Source organism: Vitis vinifera, chromosome 2, assembly GCF_030704535.1.
Source record: "Vitis vinifera cultivar Pinot Noir 40024 chromosome 2, ASM3070453v1".
Taxonomy (NCBI): Eukaryota; Viridiplantae; Streptophyta; class Magnoliopsida; order Vitales; family Vitaceae; genus Vitis; species Vitis vinifera.
The window spans coordinates 6,662,159-6,680,517 of record NC_081806.1 but is presented as its reverse complement, the minus strand read 5'-3'; the positions used below and the strand labels follow the sequence as shown (position 1 = coordinate 6,680,517).

Genomic DNA, 18,359 nt, shown 5'->3' with positions numbered 1-18,359 from the left:
TTGAATGTTAAAAGTTAGAGAAGGATGGGCTCATTCCTATGGGGGATGGCAGGAACATGTCCGCCTTTTCAGTTGTTTTGGGATGCCTTTGGCCCATAGTTGTTAAAGGGTTCTAAGATGCAATGACTCCCAAGCTGTGGCACCTCACTTGTCAAGTCAAGGGTGTGTGTTTGCACGTGCGCACATACAAGCATACAAACACACAAACACACACACACACACACACACACACACACACACACACACATATATATATATATATATATATATATATAGCTTAGGGTAAAAATAACATTGTTTTGGACTTCTTTTGTGTGTGTTTTTTAATTTTTGACAAACTGAAGATAAAAAGGTTATGCTTGTGACATTGTGCTGAAAAATGCCAGCATCTAAAAAGTGCTTATTTTTTCCTCTGGTTTGTAAGTTTTTTGACACCTAAACAGTTAAATGGATAGGTTTTTTCCCCTTCCATTGTTACACCTTTATTCTTTAATTTTTGACCGTATATTGAAATGTTATATTATTCCTTAATTTTTATATAATGGAAAAGGTGCGGAAGAAGAAAACCAGAGTAATTCTTTTGCGGACAAGGTTTATTTCAGAAGGAAGAGGAAAAATGCTTCTGGAAACCGAGGAGAGGATTAGGTTTGGGTGCTGGTTGTGCTGGGTTGTTTTTGGTTTATATGAAGATTTTAAGCTGGAATACGAGAGGATTAGGATCCAAGAAGAAAAGGAGGATTGTCAGAAGGTTTTTAAGTACTCAAAATCCAGATATTGTGATGCTTCAGGAAACAAAGAGGGAAACTTGGGACCGGAGGTTTGTGAGCAGTGTTTGGAAAGGCAAGAGAGTGGAGTGGGCTGCTCTTCCAGCCTGTGGGGCGTCAGGGGGGATTGTGATTTTGTGGGATTCTAGTAAGTTCGAGTGTACAGAGAAGGTGTTAGGATCCTTTTCTGTAACTGTGAAGTTTAACTCTGGTGAGGAAGGATCTTTTTGGTTAACTTCAGTGTATGGCCCGATTAATCCGTTGTGGAGGAAGGACTTTTGGTTGGAGCTTCAAGACCTATATGGTCTAACCTTCCCAAGGTGGTGTGTAGGAGGGGATTTTAATGTTATTAGGAGGATATCTGAGAAATTGGGGGAGACCAGGTTAACTTTCAACATGAGGTGTTTTGATGAGTTTATAAGGGAGAGTGGCTTGCTTGACCCCCCTCTAAGGAATGCGGCTTTTACATGGTCAAACATGCAAGCTGATCCTATTTGTAAGAGATTGGATAGATTCTTGTTTTCTTCTGAGTGGGATACCTTTTTCTCTCAAAGTTTTCAAGAGGCGCTTCCTAGATGGACCTCTGACCATAGCCCTATTTGTTTGGAAACTAATCCTTTAAAGTGGGGTCCGACTCCTTTTAGGTTTGAGAATATGTGGTTGATCCATCCTGAGTTTAAGGAGAAGTTTAGAGTTTGGTGGCAAGAGTGTACGGGTGAAGGGTGGGAAGGTCATAAGTTTATGAGGAAATTAAAGTTTGTTAAGTCAAAGTTGAAAGAGTGGAATATAATGACCTTTGGTGATTTAAAAGAGAGAAAAAAGCTCATTCTTATGGACTCAAGTAGAATTGATCTAATTGAACAAGAAGGGAATTTGAATCCTGATTTGGTGTTAGAAAGGACCTTAAGAAGAAGGGAGTTAGAGGATGTGTTATTAAAGGAAGAGGTTCAATGGAGACAAAAATCTAGGGTTAAGTGGATTAAAGAAGGGGATTGTAACTCTAAATTCTTTCATAGAGTGGCCACAGGTAGGAGAAGTAGGAAGTTCATTAAGTCACTGATTTCTGAGAGGGGGGGGGGGGGGACTTTAAACAACATTGAGGTTATTTATGAGGAGATTGTTAATTTCTTTGGGAATCTTTATTCCAAACCTGTAGGTGAGTCTTGGAGGGTTGAAGGAATTGACTGGGTCCCTATTTCTGGAGAGAGTGGAGTTTGGCTGGATAGGCCTTTTACTGAAGAGGAGGTTCGCATGGCTGTTTTCCAATTGAATAAGGAAAAGGCCTCTGGTCCTGATGGTTTTACTATTGCAGTTTATCAAGAGTGTTGGGATGTGATAAAAGAGGATCTTATGAGGGTGTTTCTCGAGTTCCACACCAATGGGGTAATAAACCAAAGTACAAATGCGACCTTCATTGCTTTGGTGCCTAAGAAAAGTCAATCTTTTAAAATCTCAGATTATAGACCTATTAGCTTGGTTACAAGTTTGTATAAGATAATTGCTAAGGTCTTATTAGGGCGTTTACGCAAAGTTCTTCATGAAACAATCTCTGGTTCTCAAGGAGCCTTTGTTGAAGGGAGACACATTCTAGATGCTGTGTTGATAGCCAATGAGGTGGTGGATGATAAAAGAAGTTCAGGGGAGGAAGGAATTGTTTTCAAAATCGATTTTGAGAAGGCCTATGATCATGTGGATTGGGGTTTCTTAGATCATGTGCTTCAAAGGAAGGGGTTCAGCCAGAAATGGAGATCGTGGATAAGGGGTTGTTTGTCTTCTTCTAGTTTTGCAATCCTAGTTAATGGGAATGCAAAGGGTTGGGTTAAGGCTTCTAGAGGTTTGAGACAAGGAGACCCTCTCTCTCCTTTCCTTTTTACTTTAGTGGCAAATGTTCTAAGTAGGATGTTGTTCAGAGCAGAGGAAACTGGGCTTACTGAGGGTTTTTATGTGGGGAGGGATAGGACAAGAGTGTCTTTGTTACAGTTTGCAGATGACACTATCTTTTTCTCTAAAGCCTCTCTGAAACATCTTCAAAACCTCAAGATTATCCTTTTGGTTTTCGGGCAAGTTTCTGGTTTAAAAATAAACTTAGAGAAAAGCACCATTTCAGGTACTAACACTAGGCAAGAGCTATTGTCTAGTCTGACCTCGGTTTTTGATTGTAGAGTGTCTGAGTGGCCTTTATCTTATTTAGGTCTTCCTTTGGGAGGGAACCCAAAGACAATAGGCTTTTGGGACCCGGTGGTTGAGAGAATTTCGAGAAGATTGGATGGTTGGAAAAAGGCCTATTTGTCTTTGGGAGGGAGGATTACGTTAATTCAGTCTTGTTTGTCTCACATCCCTACTTACTTCCTCTCCCTCTTTAAAATCCCAGCTTCAATTGCTTCAAAGATTGAGAAGATGCAAAGGAATTTTCTATGGTTTGGGGCAGGGGAAGGGAAGAAAGATCATCTTGTCAGATGGGAGGTTGTTAGCAGATCAAAGGAGTTGGGAGGTTTGGGTTTTGGGAAGATTTCTTTGAGAAATATTGCTCTCTTAGGGAAATGGCTTTGGAGGTTCCCTAGAGAAAGGAGTGGTCTTTGGCATAAGGTTATAGTGAGTATATATGGGACACATCCTAATGGATGGGACGCCAACATGGTGGTTAGATGGTCACACAGATGTCCTTGGATGGCTATTGCTCAAGTTTTCCAAGAATTTTCCCTTTTTGTTCGCCTAGTGGTGGGCAATGGGGAGAGAATTCGTTTCTGGGAAGATCTTTGGTGGGGTAACCAATCTTTGTGCTCGCAATTTGCTGATCTTTATAGAGTTATTTCTGTGAAAAACCTCACTGTTTCAAATGTCCTTGGCAATTCCTTTCCATTGGCTTGGAATTTAAATTTTCGTCGCAATCTTACCGATTCAGAAATTGATCTCCTTCAGAGATTAATGTCCTCCCTCAGTTCAGTGCGTTTCTCTCCTTCTCTGGCAGATTCTAGAGTGTGGTCTTTGTCTTCATCAGGCTTGTTTTCAGTGAAATCTTTTTTTTTGGCCTTGTCAAAAGTCTCTAATCCTATTTTGTTCCTTCCGGCCAAGTTTTTGTGGAGTTCAAAAGTCCCTTCAAAGGTTAAGGCCCTCGCTTGGATAGTAGCTCATGGGAAGGTGAACACCAATGATAAGTTGCAATTGAGAAGACCCTACAAGTCCCTCTGTCCTCAATGGTGCATTCTTTGCAAAGGAAATAGAGAGTCGATTGATCACCTTTTTCTTTATTGTCCTGTTACCATTGGACTCTGGAACAAGTTGTTCAAGCTAGCTGGGTTGGATTGGGTCCCTCCAAGGAGTTTTGAGGATATGTTGGTTATTGCTTTTAAAGGCTTGGGGAACTCTTTAAGAGGCAAGACTCTTTGGCAAGTTGCTTGCCTTACTTTGGTTTGGATAGTGTGGCAAGAGCGAAATAATAGGATTTTTGAGGATAAGGGGAGATCGGAAGAGACATTATGGGATTTGATTTTGTTCTACTCCACTCTTTGGGCTTCTTGTTTTGCAGCTTTTAGAGGAGTTCCTCTAAATGTGTTACAACTCAACTGGAGAGAGGTTTGCGCTTCAAGAGTTTGAGTTTGTGGGGGTTTCTCTTTGTTTTTAGCTATTGTTAGGTGTTTTTTCTGTTGTTCAGATTGTGTAGGAAGGACCTCTCATCCTTCTAGTGGTTTCTTTTGTTTCTTTTTTCTTTTCTTTCTCCTGTATCTTTCCTTCTATTAATATATTTCTCTTCATTTTTGATAAAAAAAAAAATATAATGCTTGGAATCTTGATCTTTTTGGCTACTTGATTGGAAATTTTAATTATATTTAGTGAAATACGGGCATATAAAATGTGTGTTTTTTTTTTTTTTTTTTTTTTTTGCAATATTTTATGTTTATGTGCCTAGGTTTGGCCTCATTTCGCCCAAAGCACATGCCTTGGGTTATGCCTTTTGCCTAGGCTATAGGAGATACCTTAAGTGAACTTTGCATCTTAGAATGGTGCTCAGCTAGACACATCAACATTTTGTGAGTTTACCAAGGTGAAGAATGGTTCACTAAAATCAACATAGTTTAGGTGCTGTTGATGGAACGTGGTTGGCTATCTTTTTCCACATAAAAGTAAGTTTGCACATATTTTACTTGGGCTGTCTTAAGTTTTTTTCAAGACTACATTTGTTCAGCATCCTGTATTGAGAGGTTTGAGCATAGATTGGTCTCTTAACAGAGTTTGTAGTTATCTAAAGGAGATATAGTTTGTTTATCAAGAGTACTTGGTCTAGTTTTACATTTTAGTTCATTTATTCCTTTTTCTTGTTGGTGTATTGGTAGTTGGAAAAGCTTCAATTTGACTTTCTTTGAGGAGGATTTAAGGGGGAGGAGAAGATTCTTCTTGTTGATTGAGACTTTGTTTGTCTTGGTTTTTTGGGGGGTTGAATTGAGAATTGGGAAGTTCAGATCCTTAATAAAGCTCTTCTAGGAAAATGACTTTGGAGGTTTGCAAATGAGAAAGAGAGCATATGGAGGAAGGTTATTGACAACTATTAAGTTGACATAGATAATTGGTGTACCTCTCTATTGAAGATTGTCAATGAGAAAAAAATTATGAATTAGGATGGTTGGGAGGTTTCTCCAATTCTTTTTCATACCCAAGGGGCAATGACATAGGGGTAAGTTTTCGGCATGATATTTGTGGTCCAAATAGAGAGTGTGCTTTTATTTTATTTTATTTTTTTTGTTGAGATTCTGGATCTTTTTCTATTACTCATGATAAAGAAGTTTCAATAGCTAGTTTTAAAGGGCATTAAGAAGCTGCTGATTTTTGGAAGCCAAGTTCATAAGAGTCTTGGACATGGGTGATGATTCTTAACACGATCCGTGAACACCTCAATACAACGCTTGTGGGTTTGGAGTGAGTTTATCATAATGGTGTCACCTGTTTATTGAATAGGTAGTGTTTAAATGGAATTTAATTTGTTTATCCTATTTAATTATTTTATCCTTTTTTTTAATAGATAAAGAAGCAAATTTGTATTAAAAAGAGGCGCTCATAGTGACCCAAGGTATTCTTATCAAAAAAAAAAAATAGTGACCCAAGGTACACAATCAGTACACTTATCGCCAGATAGGCTCAAAAATAGGAGAAAATTCTACCAAATAGGAGGGGCTGCAAACCTCAACACGATCTCAACCAAACTAATCAAAGAAACTAACTAGAGTTAGAGGACAATCATCTATAAATAACTTAGTCTCTGACCAAAGAAAGTAAATAAAAACACTTTTTAGCCTCTAGATTGAAAGTATATCATCATCGAAAGCAATTTTATTCCTCACCTTCCAAATCGTTCAAAAGGTGCATAAAGGGCTTGCACTCGAAAGCTTCTTGCGCCTTTTGCCTATAAGAGAATCATGTCAACCCAAAAGTGTCTCTGTAATCGATGAGGGAAGCACCTAAGACACCTCAAAAAGAGCAAAGAGTAGCTCGCATAAAACCCTTGTCTTTTCACTGTGAATAAGGAGGTGATCTATGGCTACTTCATGCACTTGGCAAAAATAATATCTATTTGCTAAAGACCATCCTTTTCTCTGAACTTGATCCAAGGTTAAAGCTTTTTGTCACATTGCCTCCCATGCAAAAAAGCTAACTTTAGGTTATACCCACAAATTCCGGATGCCTTTCATTGGAAAAGACATGGAACTGTCTAACTCCAAGGTGTTGTAATGAGACTTAACTGTAAACTTGTCACACTTTGTTTCTATCCAAAGCATTCTATCTTCCTTATCCCTACAAACTTTCTCTATATGCAAACATGCCAAAAATTTGTCCATGCAATCTACCTCCTAATCATTGAAAGGTCCAGAGAAGCAAGGATTCCACCCCCACTCCCTCCTTTAACTAAGGAATTCTAAACATCCTCCACCTGTACCTCATTAGAGTTGGCTTAAGCAAACAAAGAAGGGAATGACACACTCAAAGGATTGTTCTCGCACCACTTGTCCCTCCAAAATTTCACCCTCCACCCGTTACCCATCAAGAAGGAGATCATACTACTCACAAGATCCCAATCCTTATCGCTTTCCACAATTCGACACCATACCCCCTTCTCACTTCCTAAGAAAATGATCCCCGTCTTTCTTCCCCATAGTTCCCATCGATAACTTGATTTCAAAGGGCTTCTCTTTCATTCGCAAAGTTCCAACTCTGCTTGCAAAGAAGAGCCTTATTAAAAGTTGAGAGACTTTTAATGGCCAATCCCTTTTTCCTTTTGTCTAAGTAAAAAATCGCCCATTTTACTAGATGTGGTTTCCACTCAAACACCTCACCTCCTTGTAGAAAGTCCCTTTGAATCTTCTCTAGCCTCAATCTAATAAACCTTGGCATGTAGAACAAAGACTTGAAATAAATGGGCAAGCTAGATAAAATACTTCAAATTAAAGTAATTCTCCCTCCTTTGGAAATATATTCTCTTCCACATGGTCAACCTTTTGTGAAACCTCTTTTCCACTCCATCCCAAGCTACCATTGATTTAAACGGTGCACCCAAAGGGAGACCCAAGTAAGAGGAGGGGAGACTATCTATCTTGGAATCAAACACAGTAGCAAGACCATCAATATTTTCCACCTTTCCCATGGGAATTAACTTGCTTTTATCCAAATTTACTCTCAACCCCAAAAAGGCCTCAAACCATATAAGCAACCAACTTAAATAAGTTATCTGATCTTGAGAGATTTGGAAAAAGACAAGGGTGTCATCAGCAAACAACAAATGGGAAATTTGAACTCCTTTTCCACTCCTTCTCTTCATTGACAACTAGATAAAAATCCTCTAGCCACTATTCTCTAACAACCAAATAAAAAACCTCTAGCCACTACTCTCTAACAACCAGATAAAAAATCTCTAGCCACTACTCTCTTTAAGAAGCAATTGAGTGCCTCCATTGCGATCACAAATAAATAGGGCGAGAGGGGATCCCTCTGTCTCAAGCCCCTAGAGCTTTGAAAAAAGCCTGTGGGGGTTCCATTAACCAAAACAGAGAAACTTGCTATGGAGATGCACCACTTGATCCATCCAATCCATCTCACCCCAAAATCCATTTTTTGTATAACTAAAAGCAGGAAAGACTAGTGCACATGATCATAAGCCTTTTCTAAGTTAAGTTTGGTTAGAATACTACAATCATTACTTTTTTCAAGTTAATGGCCTCATTAGCAATAAGCACTGCATCCAAAATTTGCCTTCCCTCCACAAAAACACTTTAGGTTGTGGAAACCACTTTTCCGACCATCTTTTTTAAGCTATTAGCTAACACCTTGGCCAACCACTTGTAAAACCTACTTTCCAAACTGATCAACCTAAAATCCCTCAAATCTTTGATACCTTCTTTCTTTGAAATTAAAACTAAAAAATTTGCATTCAAGCTCTTGACAATTTTTTTTTTTTGATAAGTAAAAGCAATTGTATTAAGAAAGCCTGATGTACACCTTAAAGTATACACAATGTATATAAGGCAACAAGGCCAAAGGGAAAAGTAAAAGCAAAAAAATCATCCCCTTACAACCCAACCAATCAATGAAATTGAAAATGGACCAAGATGTACAATCTACATGCCTCCTAACCCAATCCGAAAACATGTACAAAAAAGACCGTAAAATAGCTTGATCCGCTAATTCAGTATCTTCAAAGATTCTTCTATTTCTCTCTTTCCATAAAGAGGCTGCATTACATGCCTTTTTTCTTTTCTTTCCAACAAAGGAGCCGTTCCACCCAAGAATGGTTTCCTTGATAGAATTGGGCATAACCCATTGAACACAAAAAGAGCAAAGATAAGTTGCCAAATCATAGCTACCTTGGGACAATGAATAAGCACATGATTTGCTTATTCTTCATCCACTTTACACAAATAGCACCTGCTTGGTAAAATCCAACCCTTCCTTTTTAGTTGATCTATAGTTAGAGTTCTTCCCCAAATAGCCTCCCAAGCAAAAAAATTGACTCTCTTCGGAACCCAAGGATTCCAAACTAAACTTGAAGGGAACTCTCTACTAATGCAAGGAACTAGGGATGAGTAGAAAGACTTAACTGTAAAGAAGCCATTCTTTGAAACCCGCCAAGACATGACATCCTCATCGTCCCTTCTAAGCACTTGACCATGTAACCTTCTGGAAAAAGCTTCCACCTCTTCCATCCCTCAATCATTGTTAAGTCTTGTGAATATAGGGTTCCAGTGACCTAGTTCCCTAGACTGATCCCACAACTGAGCTACCCAAGCATCTCTGGAAGAGGCAAGGGAGTACAAGCTTGGAAAAGCCTTTTCCAAGGAATCCTCTCCACACCACCTGTTCTTCAAGAACCACACTCTTCTACCATCCCTCACCTTAAAAGCCACCATGTTGCTAAACTCCATCCACCCGTTCTTAATCGCCTTCCAAAGTCCCATTCCATAACCCTCCCTTGAAGCATTAGAACAACAACCTCCCTTTTCCTCTCCATATTTCCCTACAATCACTTGTTTCCATAAAGAATCTTGCTCTGAAGCAAATCTCCAATGCCATTTCCAAGAAGAGCCTTATTCAACCTAGATAGATTTCTGATACCTAAGCCCCTATCCTTTTTCTCCATGCAGACAATAGACCAATTCACCAAATGCGGCCTACTTTGGGAAAATCCTCCCCTTAAAGGAAGTCTCTCTGAATCTTTTCCAACCTTAGGCTCATCTTATGAGGAAGGATAAACAACGACATAAAGTAAATTGGGAGGCTAGAGAGAGTGCTTTTTACCAAAGTCAACCTCTTTCCTTTGGACAAATCCTGTCTCTTCCACAAAGCAAGCCGTTTCTGAAATCTCTCCTCAATTACTTCCCAATGCCGAGATGATTTGAAAGCAACTCCCAAAAGAAGACCCAAATAACAAGAGGGAATATAGCCCATTTTGCAGCCCAACACCCTACCTAAGTCCTTAAAATTAGGAACCACCCCCACTGGGATCAACTCGCTTTTGTGAAGATTGATTTTTAACCTGGATACCACTTCGAACCACATAAAAGCCCAACTCAAGACCTCCACATGCTACTTGCTTGCATCACAAAAAACTAGGGTGTCATTAGCAAATAAAAGATGAGATACAACCACACCCTTGCCTTCTCTCCCACTAGCCATGAAACCCTTAAGAAAGCCTCCTTGTAAAGCCCTCTTCAATATAGAGGACAATACCTCCATTGCCAAAATGAAACGGAAAGGAGAGAGAGGATCTCCCTGTCTTATGCCTCTAGAACTTTGGAAGAAGCCTACAGGGGAACCATTAAGCAAGATTAAAAAACGGATTGAAGAAATACACCACCTCATCCAACTCACCCATTTAGCCCCATACCTCATCTTATCCAAGATTGCTAATAAAAAACCCTAATTCACATGATCATACGCTTTTTCAATATCCATCTTGCAAATAATATCACCCTTTGCACTTTTTAGTCTAGAGTCTTAAGGCCTAATTTGCTATAAGGACAACATCCAAAATTTTCTTGCCTTCAACAAAGGCATGTTGGGAGTTCGAAATCATTTTCCCACCTCTCTTCAATCTGTTAGCCAAAACTTTAGCTAGAATCTTATAAAGGTTCCCTACCAAGATTATAGGACGAAAATCCTTCATATTATGTGTACCCCTTTTCTTAGGAATGAGAACAATAAAGGTGGAATTTAAACTTCTCTCGAAACGGCCAGAATTGTGAAATTCACCAAAAAAAGCCCATTACTTCGTGTTGAACTATGTCCCAACAAAATTGCCAAAAAGCCAACGTGAACCCATCCGGTCTAGGGGCTTCATCTCCACTCAAACTAGAGACTGAAGTCTAGATCTCTTCCTCAGAAAAGGCCTCCTCAAGGAGGCCCGCCTCAACACTATCCAAAGAGGGGAAAGGTAGCCCCGAAATACTTGGTCTCTAGCCCCCTTTCTTTGACAAAATATTTTGGAACGCATTGACCACCCTCTCCTTTATCTTAGTCTCCTCAATAACTTCCTACCATCCACTGTAATAGAAGATAGAAAATTCTTTCTTCTTCGAGCATTAGCCATCTTGTGAAAAAACTTTGAATTTTTATCACCTTCTTTCAACCACAATTCTCTTGACCTTTGCCTCTAAGAGATCTCTTCCATGACTGCCCACTTGCTAAACTTCTCCACTGCACGTCTTCTAGCCTCGTAATCCTCTAAAGAGATACCACATTCTCTTTCTTTGGCATCCCAGAAACTAATCTAACTGAGAGCGATGTTTTTATTCAAGGAGACATTCCCAATCACCTCTCTATTCCACACTTCCAAATCCTGCTTCAGACCCTTTAATTTACTAGCAAGAATGTGACTACAGGATCCGCTGAAATTATAGCTAGTTCACTAGTTCCTGACCAAGTTTTTGAATCCCTCCACTTTCAACCACATATTTTTGAAGCGAAAAGGGGTTTTTCTTTGACAAAATTGCTATGCTCATAAATTCCATGAAAACGCCCATTACCTCATCCTTCACAAAATCCCATGAAAACTGCTAGAATGCCATAGAAACACCATTTAGTCCCGACACTTTATCCCCATTGAAACCTGACAGGGTGTTGAAGACCTCCTTCTCTGAAAAAGGATTTTCCTGCCTTGTAGCCTCTTGAGCCTCTAAACCCTCAAACAACAACCCATTTAAATTGGGTCTCCACTCCACTGGTTCAATTAGCAGGATTTGAAAGGCTCTAACTATCGCTTCCTTAATATCATTCTCATGTGAAAGCCATGCTCCATTTATCTTAATTTTGGCCTAGAAAATTTTCCTTCTATAAGCATTAGCCATCTTGTGGAAGAAGTTAGTAATTCTATCCCTCTCATTCAACCACATTTCCCTTGATTTCGGCCTCCAAGAAATTTCTTCTAACATGACCCATTTTTTAAACTCCTCTCTTGCTTTCTTTCTTGCTTCAATGCCATAGCCTTCTTGACTTCAATCTTATCAAAAGTTTCTCTATTCCAGTATTTCAAATGAAATTTCAAGGCCTTCAAATTTGTAGCCAAAATGAAGCTTGAGGATTCGCTAAAATTCTACCCCTTCCACCAGGTTTTCAACAAGTCCTTGAAACCCTCCTTCTTCAACCACATATTTTCAAATCTAAAAGGTTAAGGACCTCTCCTCACCCATCCCCTATCTAGCAAAATGGGAAAGTGATCAGACATCGGTCTAGGAATAACACACTGCACTGTCCCACTAAAGTGATAATCCCAATGCTCAGACACGATGAAACGATCAAGCTTGGACTTGGATGGATTATTTAGAACACCACTCCAGGTGGAAGGGGGCACTCCAACCAAGGCAAGTCTCTTAACTCTAGTACTCAATTACCTCAGAGAACCTCCTCATCACTAAGCCCATTGTGTCTTTCTGATTCAATTATGTCTTGATCTGTATATGATTTGTTTAATCACACCATTATGTTGACAAGAATATGATTGCAACCTATATATTCATACATTGTATATTTTAAGATTGTTTTTGTTTTTTTGCTTTTTTGTTTGTTTGTTTGTTTGTTTTTTTTTTTTAAATAAGAGATCATTTTGGTTTGAGTAGATTTCATGCTCTTACTTTAATATGAGATGAACCCAATAATGCCGACATAACCTGACTTAATTGCTATCCCTAGTTCTGAGATTAGGAATTAGAGATGTCGAGAGATTTCTTGGAAGCAATCCAGATGCAAGTTATCAGGGATGGAAAAATGGGTCAGGATGGAAGGATTCTGAGTCTGGCCAATTTTCAGTTAGTTTTTACTTCTGTCATTGCTTTCATAGTGTACATCAGCATTCACAACATTGAGAGTTGTGGAAAGGTGTGCCTGTCGTAGTTTTACTTTCTTTGTTTGTAGTTGTCTGGGAGAAAGTTCTGATTATGGGCCATCTGAAATCTAGGGATTGGAGCATGTTCAATTGTTTTTGTTTTGGTAAGAGGAGAGAAGAATAAAAGAACCATTGTTTGATCCCTTGCTCAATGACTTGGAAATTGTGAACCATGGTTTGGCACCATTCCAGATTAGTTTGGTGTTACCAAAATATTTTAAGGTGTGAGAAATTTATCAAGAAGATTAGTGGAGAGCTATACAAAATAACACCTTTAAGTGGTTGGAATAGTCTTTCACCATGGTAAAAGAGATCAAGTTGATGGTTTTACATGCTTGGAAGGAAGGTGAATCTTTGGACAGGAGATGTTCTTTTGTAGAATTTATTAGCTGTTTTTGACAGTAACAGTGTCCACTTGCCCACTGAAGGTATGTAGCCTAATGGCAATTTGCAATTGGGAGCCAAAAGCTACTGCTGAATGGCCCATGCTTTATGCATTTAATGATGTATGCAGTTTCAATAGGATGGAATCTTTTAGAGTTGTGTTATTTCCAGTTTTAGTTGCTGGGTTGCTCCCTTAGGGAATGCCTGAGTGTTGTCAAAAGTTTCAATATCCCCCAGCAGCTGAAGGAAGTTTCAGCTAATTAAAATGATAGCATAGTGTCACAAGATGCTTCAAATGACCCTCCCCATGGGCTTATATAGGAGGAGGGAAGCTTCTGGAGACTCCTGGAGCCATCTACACTAAGCCATTGGTGGGAAGAGTGTGGAAGGTTCTAGAAATGCCTAGAGATGTCCACACATCTCTACACTATGGTGGAAGGCATGAGAGGAGTCCAAGGCTTTCTAGAGACTTCTAGGAATCTCTTGTATATTCTTGTACATAGGGTTGTACATAGAATAGGGTAGGATGTTCTAGAATATTCTTGATTTGTAATGAACCCTCCAAGGTTCCAGATAGTTCCATTGATGCCTATAAATAAGTGAGGCCCTGATTTGGCCAAGGCACCACCCAAATCACTTCCTAACCAAGCAAGTGAGTTTCCAAGCACTTGTAAAGGTTTCCTTGAATTAGTGAAAGCTTCCATTCTTTCAAGAGTTGCCTACCAAGCTTCTTAAGCTTTTGAGTCACGAGTGTCTTAGCCGAGCAAGCTAAGCATTGGGGAGCAAGGCTGACTTAGCAAGATCAAACGTCTTGGCTTGTCTAAGTGCCGCACGAGCTTAGTGAACGACTAAGTCCGTGACAATAGGCTCATGTATTGCTTTACTGTGATTTAACAAAGTTGTTAGTGTTGTCTGGTGATGCTTCATATGTGGGGGTACAAGGGCTCGTTTGAATAGGAAGATATATGTGTACCAACTTCAGTGAGAAGCTCAGTTGTGCATGTTCTGATATTCTATCTAAAATATTTAATTATATCGCTTTTTTTTTATTATCTATATTTCATCTCTTTGGAATGCTAGAGGGGCTTCTGATAGCGTCAAGAGGAAGTTCATCTGGGCTTTGTTTGGATCGCAGCAACCAGTTTTGGCATGCCTGCAAGAAGATTGTCTGGGGCACTATGTTCTTTCTAGGTCTTTAGGGCATTAACCTTGGTTCGGGTGGTGAGATGTTGTTGCTTTTTCCTTTCACTTGTCAGAAGGTGCTACTTGTACATTCTATGTTTTCATGTGTCCTTTTGAGGTGCTTTTGATGACCTTTTAAAGCCCTTAGCCCTGATTGGTGCATTCTTTGTAGGAAGAGTAGTGAGATAGTTGATCATTTCTTTTTAAATTGTCCGATTACTTTGGGATTGTGGCATAGGATCTTCTCAAAGGCAGGGATGACATGTGTTCGGTCAAACAGTATTCATGATATGATGATGATCTCTTTTAAGTGTTTTGGAAACTCTATTAGAAGCAAGACTCTTTGGAGGATCACGTGTCTCTCTTTGTTGTGGATTGTGTGGAAAGAGAGGAATGGTAGGATCTTTGAGGACACTTGGAAGACGCCATAGATGATGTGGGATATGCTTCATTTCTTTGTTTCTTTTTGGACTTACTGTATGGACATTTTTAAACCTTATCCTTTGAGTGTAATTCAACTTAGTTGGTTGTCGATTTGCACCCCTTAGGGTAGGGTCTACAGTACCAAGAGTTGTCACACTTGTATAGGCTTTTGTATGTTTTGTGTAGCCCCTTGTATAGAGGAGGTTTACTTAGCTCTTTTTGATCAGGTTTGTATTTCATGAGGAGGATTTCTCATCATTTTCATGTTTTTTATTCTTTTTTAATACATATGTTTGTTTTTGATAAAAAAGAAAATAATCACACTTCTTACCTATAAAAAAAAATGTCATTGTTTAAGGTTCTTCGAAATGCTAGATGTGTTCGGTTTGATTTATTTGCATTTTTTTATATTTTTAAACACAAATGTACTAAAGAAAAGAAAATCATGTGCATAGATTACTGGTCTCTTAGATTTGATTAACTTATTAGTGTCCTTTGGTTTGAATAGTCATTAGATAAAAGATTCTTCCACACCCCACACTTGCATTTATTTATTTACTCTTTGATTCGTAAACACAAACATACTAAGTGAAGAAAATCATGAACATAGAATACTGGATGCTTCTTAGGTTTGATTGAACTTATCATTATCCCTTTGGTTGAAATAGTCACTAGATAAAAGACTCTTCCACACCCCACACTTGCTTTTATGTATCTCTCCTTCTTCTTTTGTGGTTATTTTGTATATTTTTACCATGCCTTGTCTTTGGGTTGATTATGAAATTTTTTTGATGTGTACTCACACTTTTTATTTGGGATACTATGATCTCTCTCTCTCTCTCTCTCTCTCTCTCTTCTACTCTCTCCCTCGTTTTCTCTTGATTCTAGGTTCTTTACGAGTAAAAGTGCATCAATGGCTTTTGGGGTGTGGTAAGAAGCATTGTGATGCCGATTGCTGCAGTACAAAGATGATGCTTTTAGAAAGTTTTTATGACTTCCCTAAAAGGTTTATAAGTTGCCATCAGTTAGTTGATGCTTTTGTTACATATGATGACGAAGACTTAGATGCATGGGGTTATGAAGCAAAAAGATGGACAAGAGTGTTTTTTCTTGTAATCAAGGAGGAACAAGACTTAGTACCTATATTGAAGGTTGCCTTCTTATCCTCTATACTGATTATGCTTTTCTTTCTTTTATGTGATTTTTATTTTGTCAAGTTTTTTGATGTCTATATTTCTATTGTATGAATTTTTTTAATTGTTATTTTGGGAATCTCTAGTTCAAGCAAGGGAGGGAGGGAGGGAGGGAGGAGAGGTATTAGTGTTCAACTAATTGCATAAAATTGAATGATATAAATGTTGATATGAAACTAGGTGCATACAATTGACATGCAATAAGAAGAAGTGCATACAATTGAATGATTTCAGTGCTAGATATGAAGCTTCTTTACATGGTCAGGAAGAAGTGAACACAATTGTATGATACCTGCTTGATATGCAACTAGGTGCATACAATCGACATGCAATAAGAAAAAGTGCATACAATTGAATGATTTCAATGCTAGATATGAAGCTTTTTTACATGGTCAGGAAGAAGAAGTGCACACAATTGTATGATAGCTGCTTGATATGCAACTATTTTACATGGAATATATAACTAAGTGTATGCAGTTGAATGATATCAACTTCAGATATGAAACTTCTCTACATGGTGTTGATGTTAGATGTGAAATTCTTTCACATGGTTGACACATGCAACCTATTTTGGAAATAATTAAGTGTATACAGTTTAATGACACATATTACGAAGTGCATACAATTGAATGATGTTGATGTTAGGTGTGAAATCCTTTTACTTGTTTGATACATGCAATCTATTTTGGAAATAATTAAGTGCATACAATTGAATGAAGTCAATGTTAGGTGTGAAACTCTTTTACAGACACATGCAACATATTTTGGGAAATAACTAAGTGCATACGGTTGAATGATATCAATGTTAGATATGGGACTTTTTTACAAGGTTGACATGTGCAACATATTTTGGAAAATAATGAAGACAAGTATCAATGTTAGATGTGAAACTCTTTTACACGGTTAACACATGCTGTGGAATAGGGCATTGAAGTGCATGCAATTGAATGATATTGATGCTAGATATGACTCTTTTACTAGCTCTTTGGTAGCTTCTTAGTGGGAGGCATTATTGTTTAGTGCATAAAATTGAATGGCATTGATGTTAGATATGACTCTATTACTAGCCCTCAGGTAGCTCCTTGGTGGGAGGCATTGCTGTCATTAAGACACTCTGTGCTGTGGTAGACACAGGCTATACATTTTGAGAAATAACTAAGTTCATAGTATTGAATGATATTGGTGTTAGAGATGACTTTTTTACTAGCTCTTTGATAAATCCTTGGTGGTAGGACTGTTACTTAAGTTTAAAGCAGAATTACATTTCCTCATGTTTTGCAAATGGTGATGTAGAGGATATAAAAAATTTTAGGCCATTTAGTTTTTTTGGAAACATTTGCAAGCTTGAAGCATCACTAACACACTCGATAATGTGGTTTGGAAACTTGTGTTAGAATTTCAGAATGTGTTTATGGAAAGTAGACAAATTTATGATGCAATCTTGATCGGTAATCAAGCGAAGGATTCTAGGTTAAAGTGTTTAATGGTAGGGTTAGCTTGGAATTTGAATATGAAGACATATGATGTAATTTGTTGTTAATCTTTTTAGCATGCCTTAAAAAGATTGAACTGAAGGAATTTCTGCTAATGGAAGAGGTACATTGAAGCCAAAGAGCTAAGGTAAAGTGGGTCAAGGAGGGGGATTACAATTCCAAGTATTTCCATAAGGTGGCTAATGGTAGGAGGAAGAAAAAATTTATCAATCCCTTGAGTCTGTGGAACGACTATGGTTAGAGGATGAAAATAGTATTTATGAGGAGATTTTGAGGTTCTTTGGCTGTCTTTATAACAAACACGATGAAGATTCTTAGAGGATAGAAGGGCTTGATTGGTCTCTAATATTTGAGGCGAGTGCTAGATGGTTGGAGCACTCTTTTTTCGGGAGAGGAAATTCGAGGAGCAATTTTCCAAATGGACAGAGAAAAAGCCTTAGTCCTTATGATTTTACCTAAGCTTTCTATCAAGATTGTTAAGACACCATCAAGGAGGAATTGATGAAGGTTTACTTGGAATTCCACGACAGTGGGGCCATTAAGAAGAATACCAATGCTACTTTTTTTGCTTTGGTCTCCAAGGGAAATCAGATTTCCACAGTGGCTGATTTTAAGCCCATAAGTTTGATTGCTAGACTGTATAAGGTCACAGCCAAAGCGCCTTCTCTTTGCATTCGTAAGATTTTGCATGAGACTATCCTTTGGTCTCAAGGTGCTTTTGTTGAAGGTAGGCAAATCCTAGATGCTGTTCTAGTGGCAAATGAAGTGGTGGATGAAAAAAGACGTTATGAAAAATTTGAAGTTGTCTTTAAGATAGATTTTGGAAAAGCTTGTGACCTTGTGAAGTGGCCTTTTTGGATCATGCTTTAGAATGGAAAGGCTTCAGTCCAAAGTGGAGGTTGTGGATTCGAGGATGTTTATCTTTTGTAAGTTTTGCTATTCTAGTCAATGAGGGTGCCTAAGTTTGGGTTAAAGCGTCCCAAGGCTTAAGATAAGGTGACCCTCCTCTTTTCAGTTCACTATTGCTGCGGATGTTTTGAGTAGGATGGTGGTAAGAGTT

At 38.5% G+C, this 18,359-nt stretch overlaps 1 protein-coding gene across 6 annotated transcripts in view; it reads left to right on the top strand.

Moving 5' to 3' along the window:
- The window catches only part of LOC100855390 (uncharacterized), a 120,871-nt gene that overhangs the window by 41,594 nt on the left and 60,918 nt on the right, over positions 1 to 18,359 (top strand). For all 6 annotated transcript variants that reach the window (XM_059734021.1, XM_059734023.1, XM_059734027.1 and 3 more), the window contains one exon: positions 15,502 to 15,764. In XM_059734021.1, the coding sequence (XP_059590004.1) occupies positions 15,502 to 15,764 (263 nt within the window). The remainder of the gene's footprint in view (positions 1 to 15,501; positions 15,765 to 18,359) is intronic.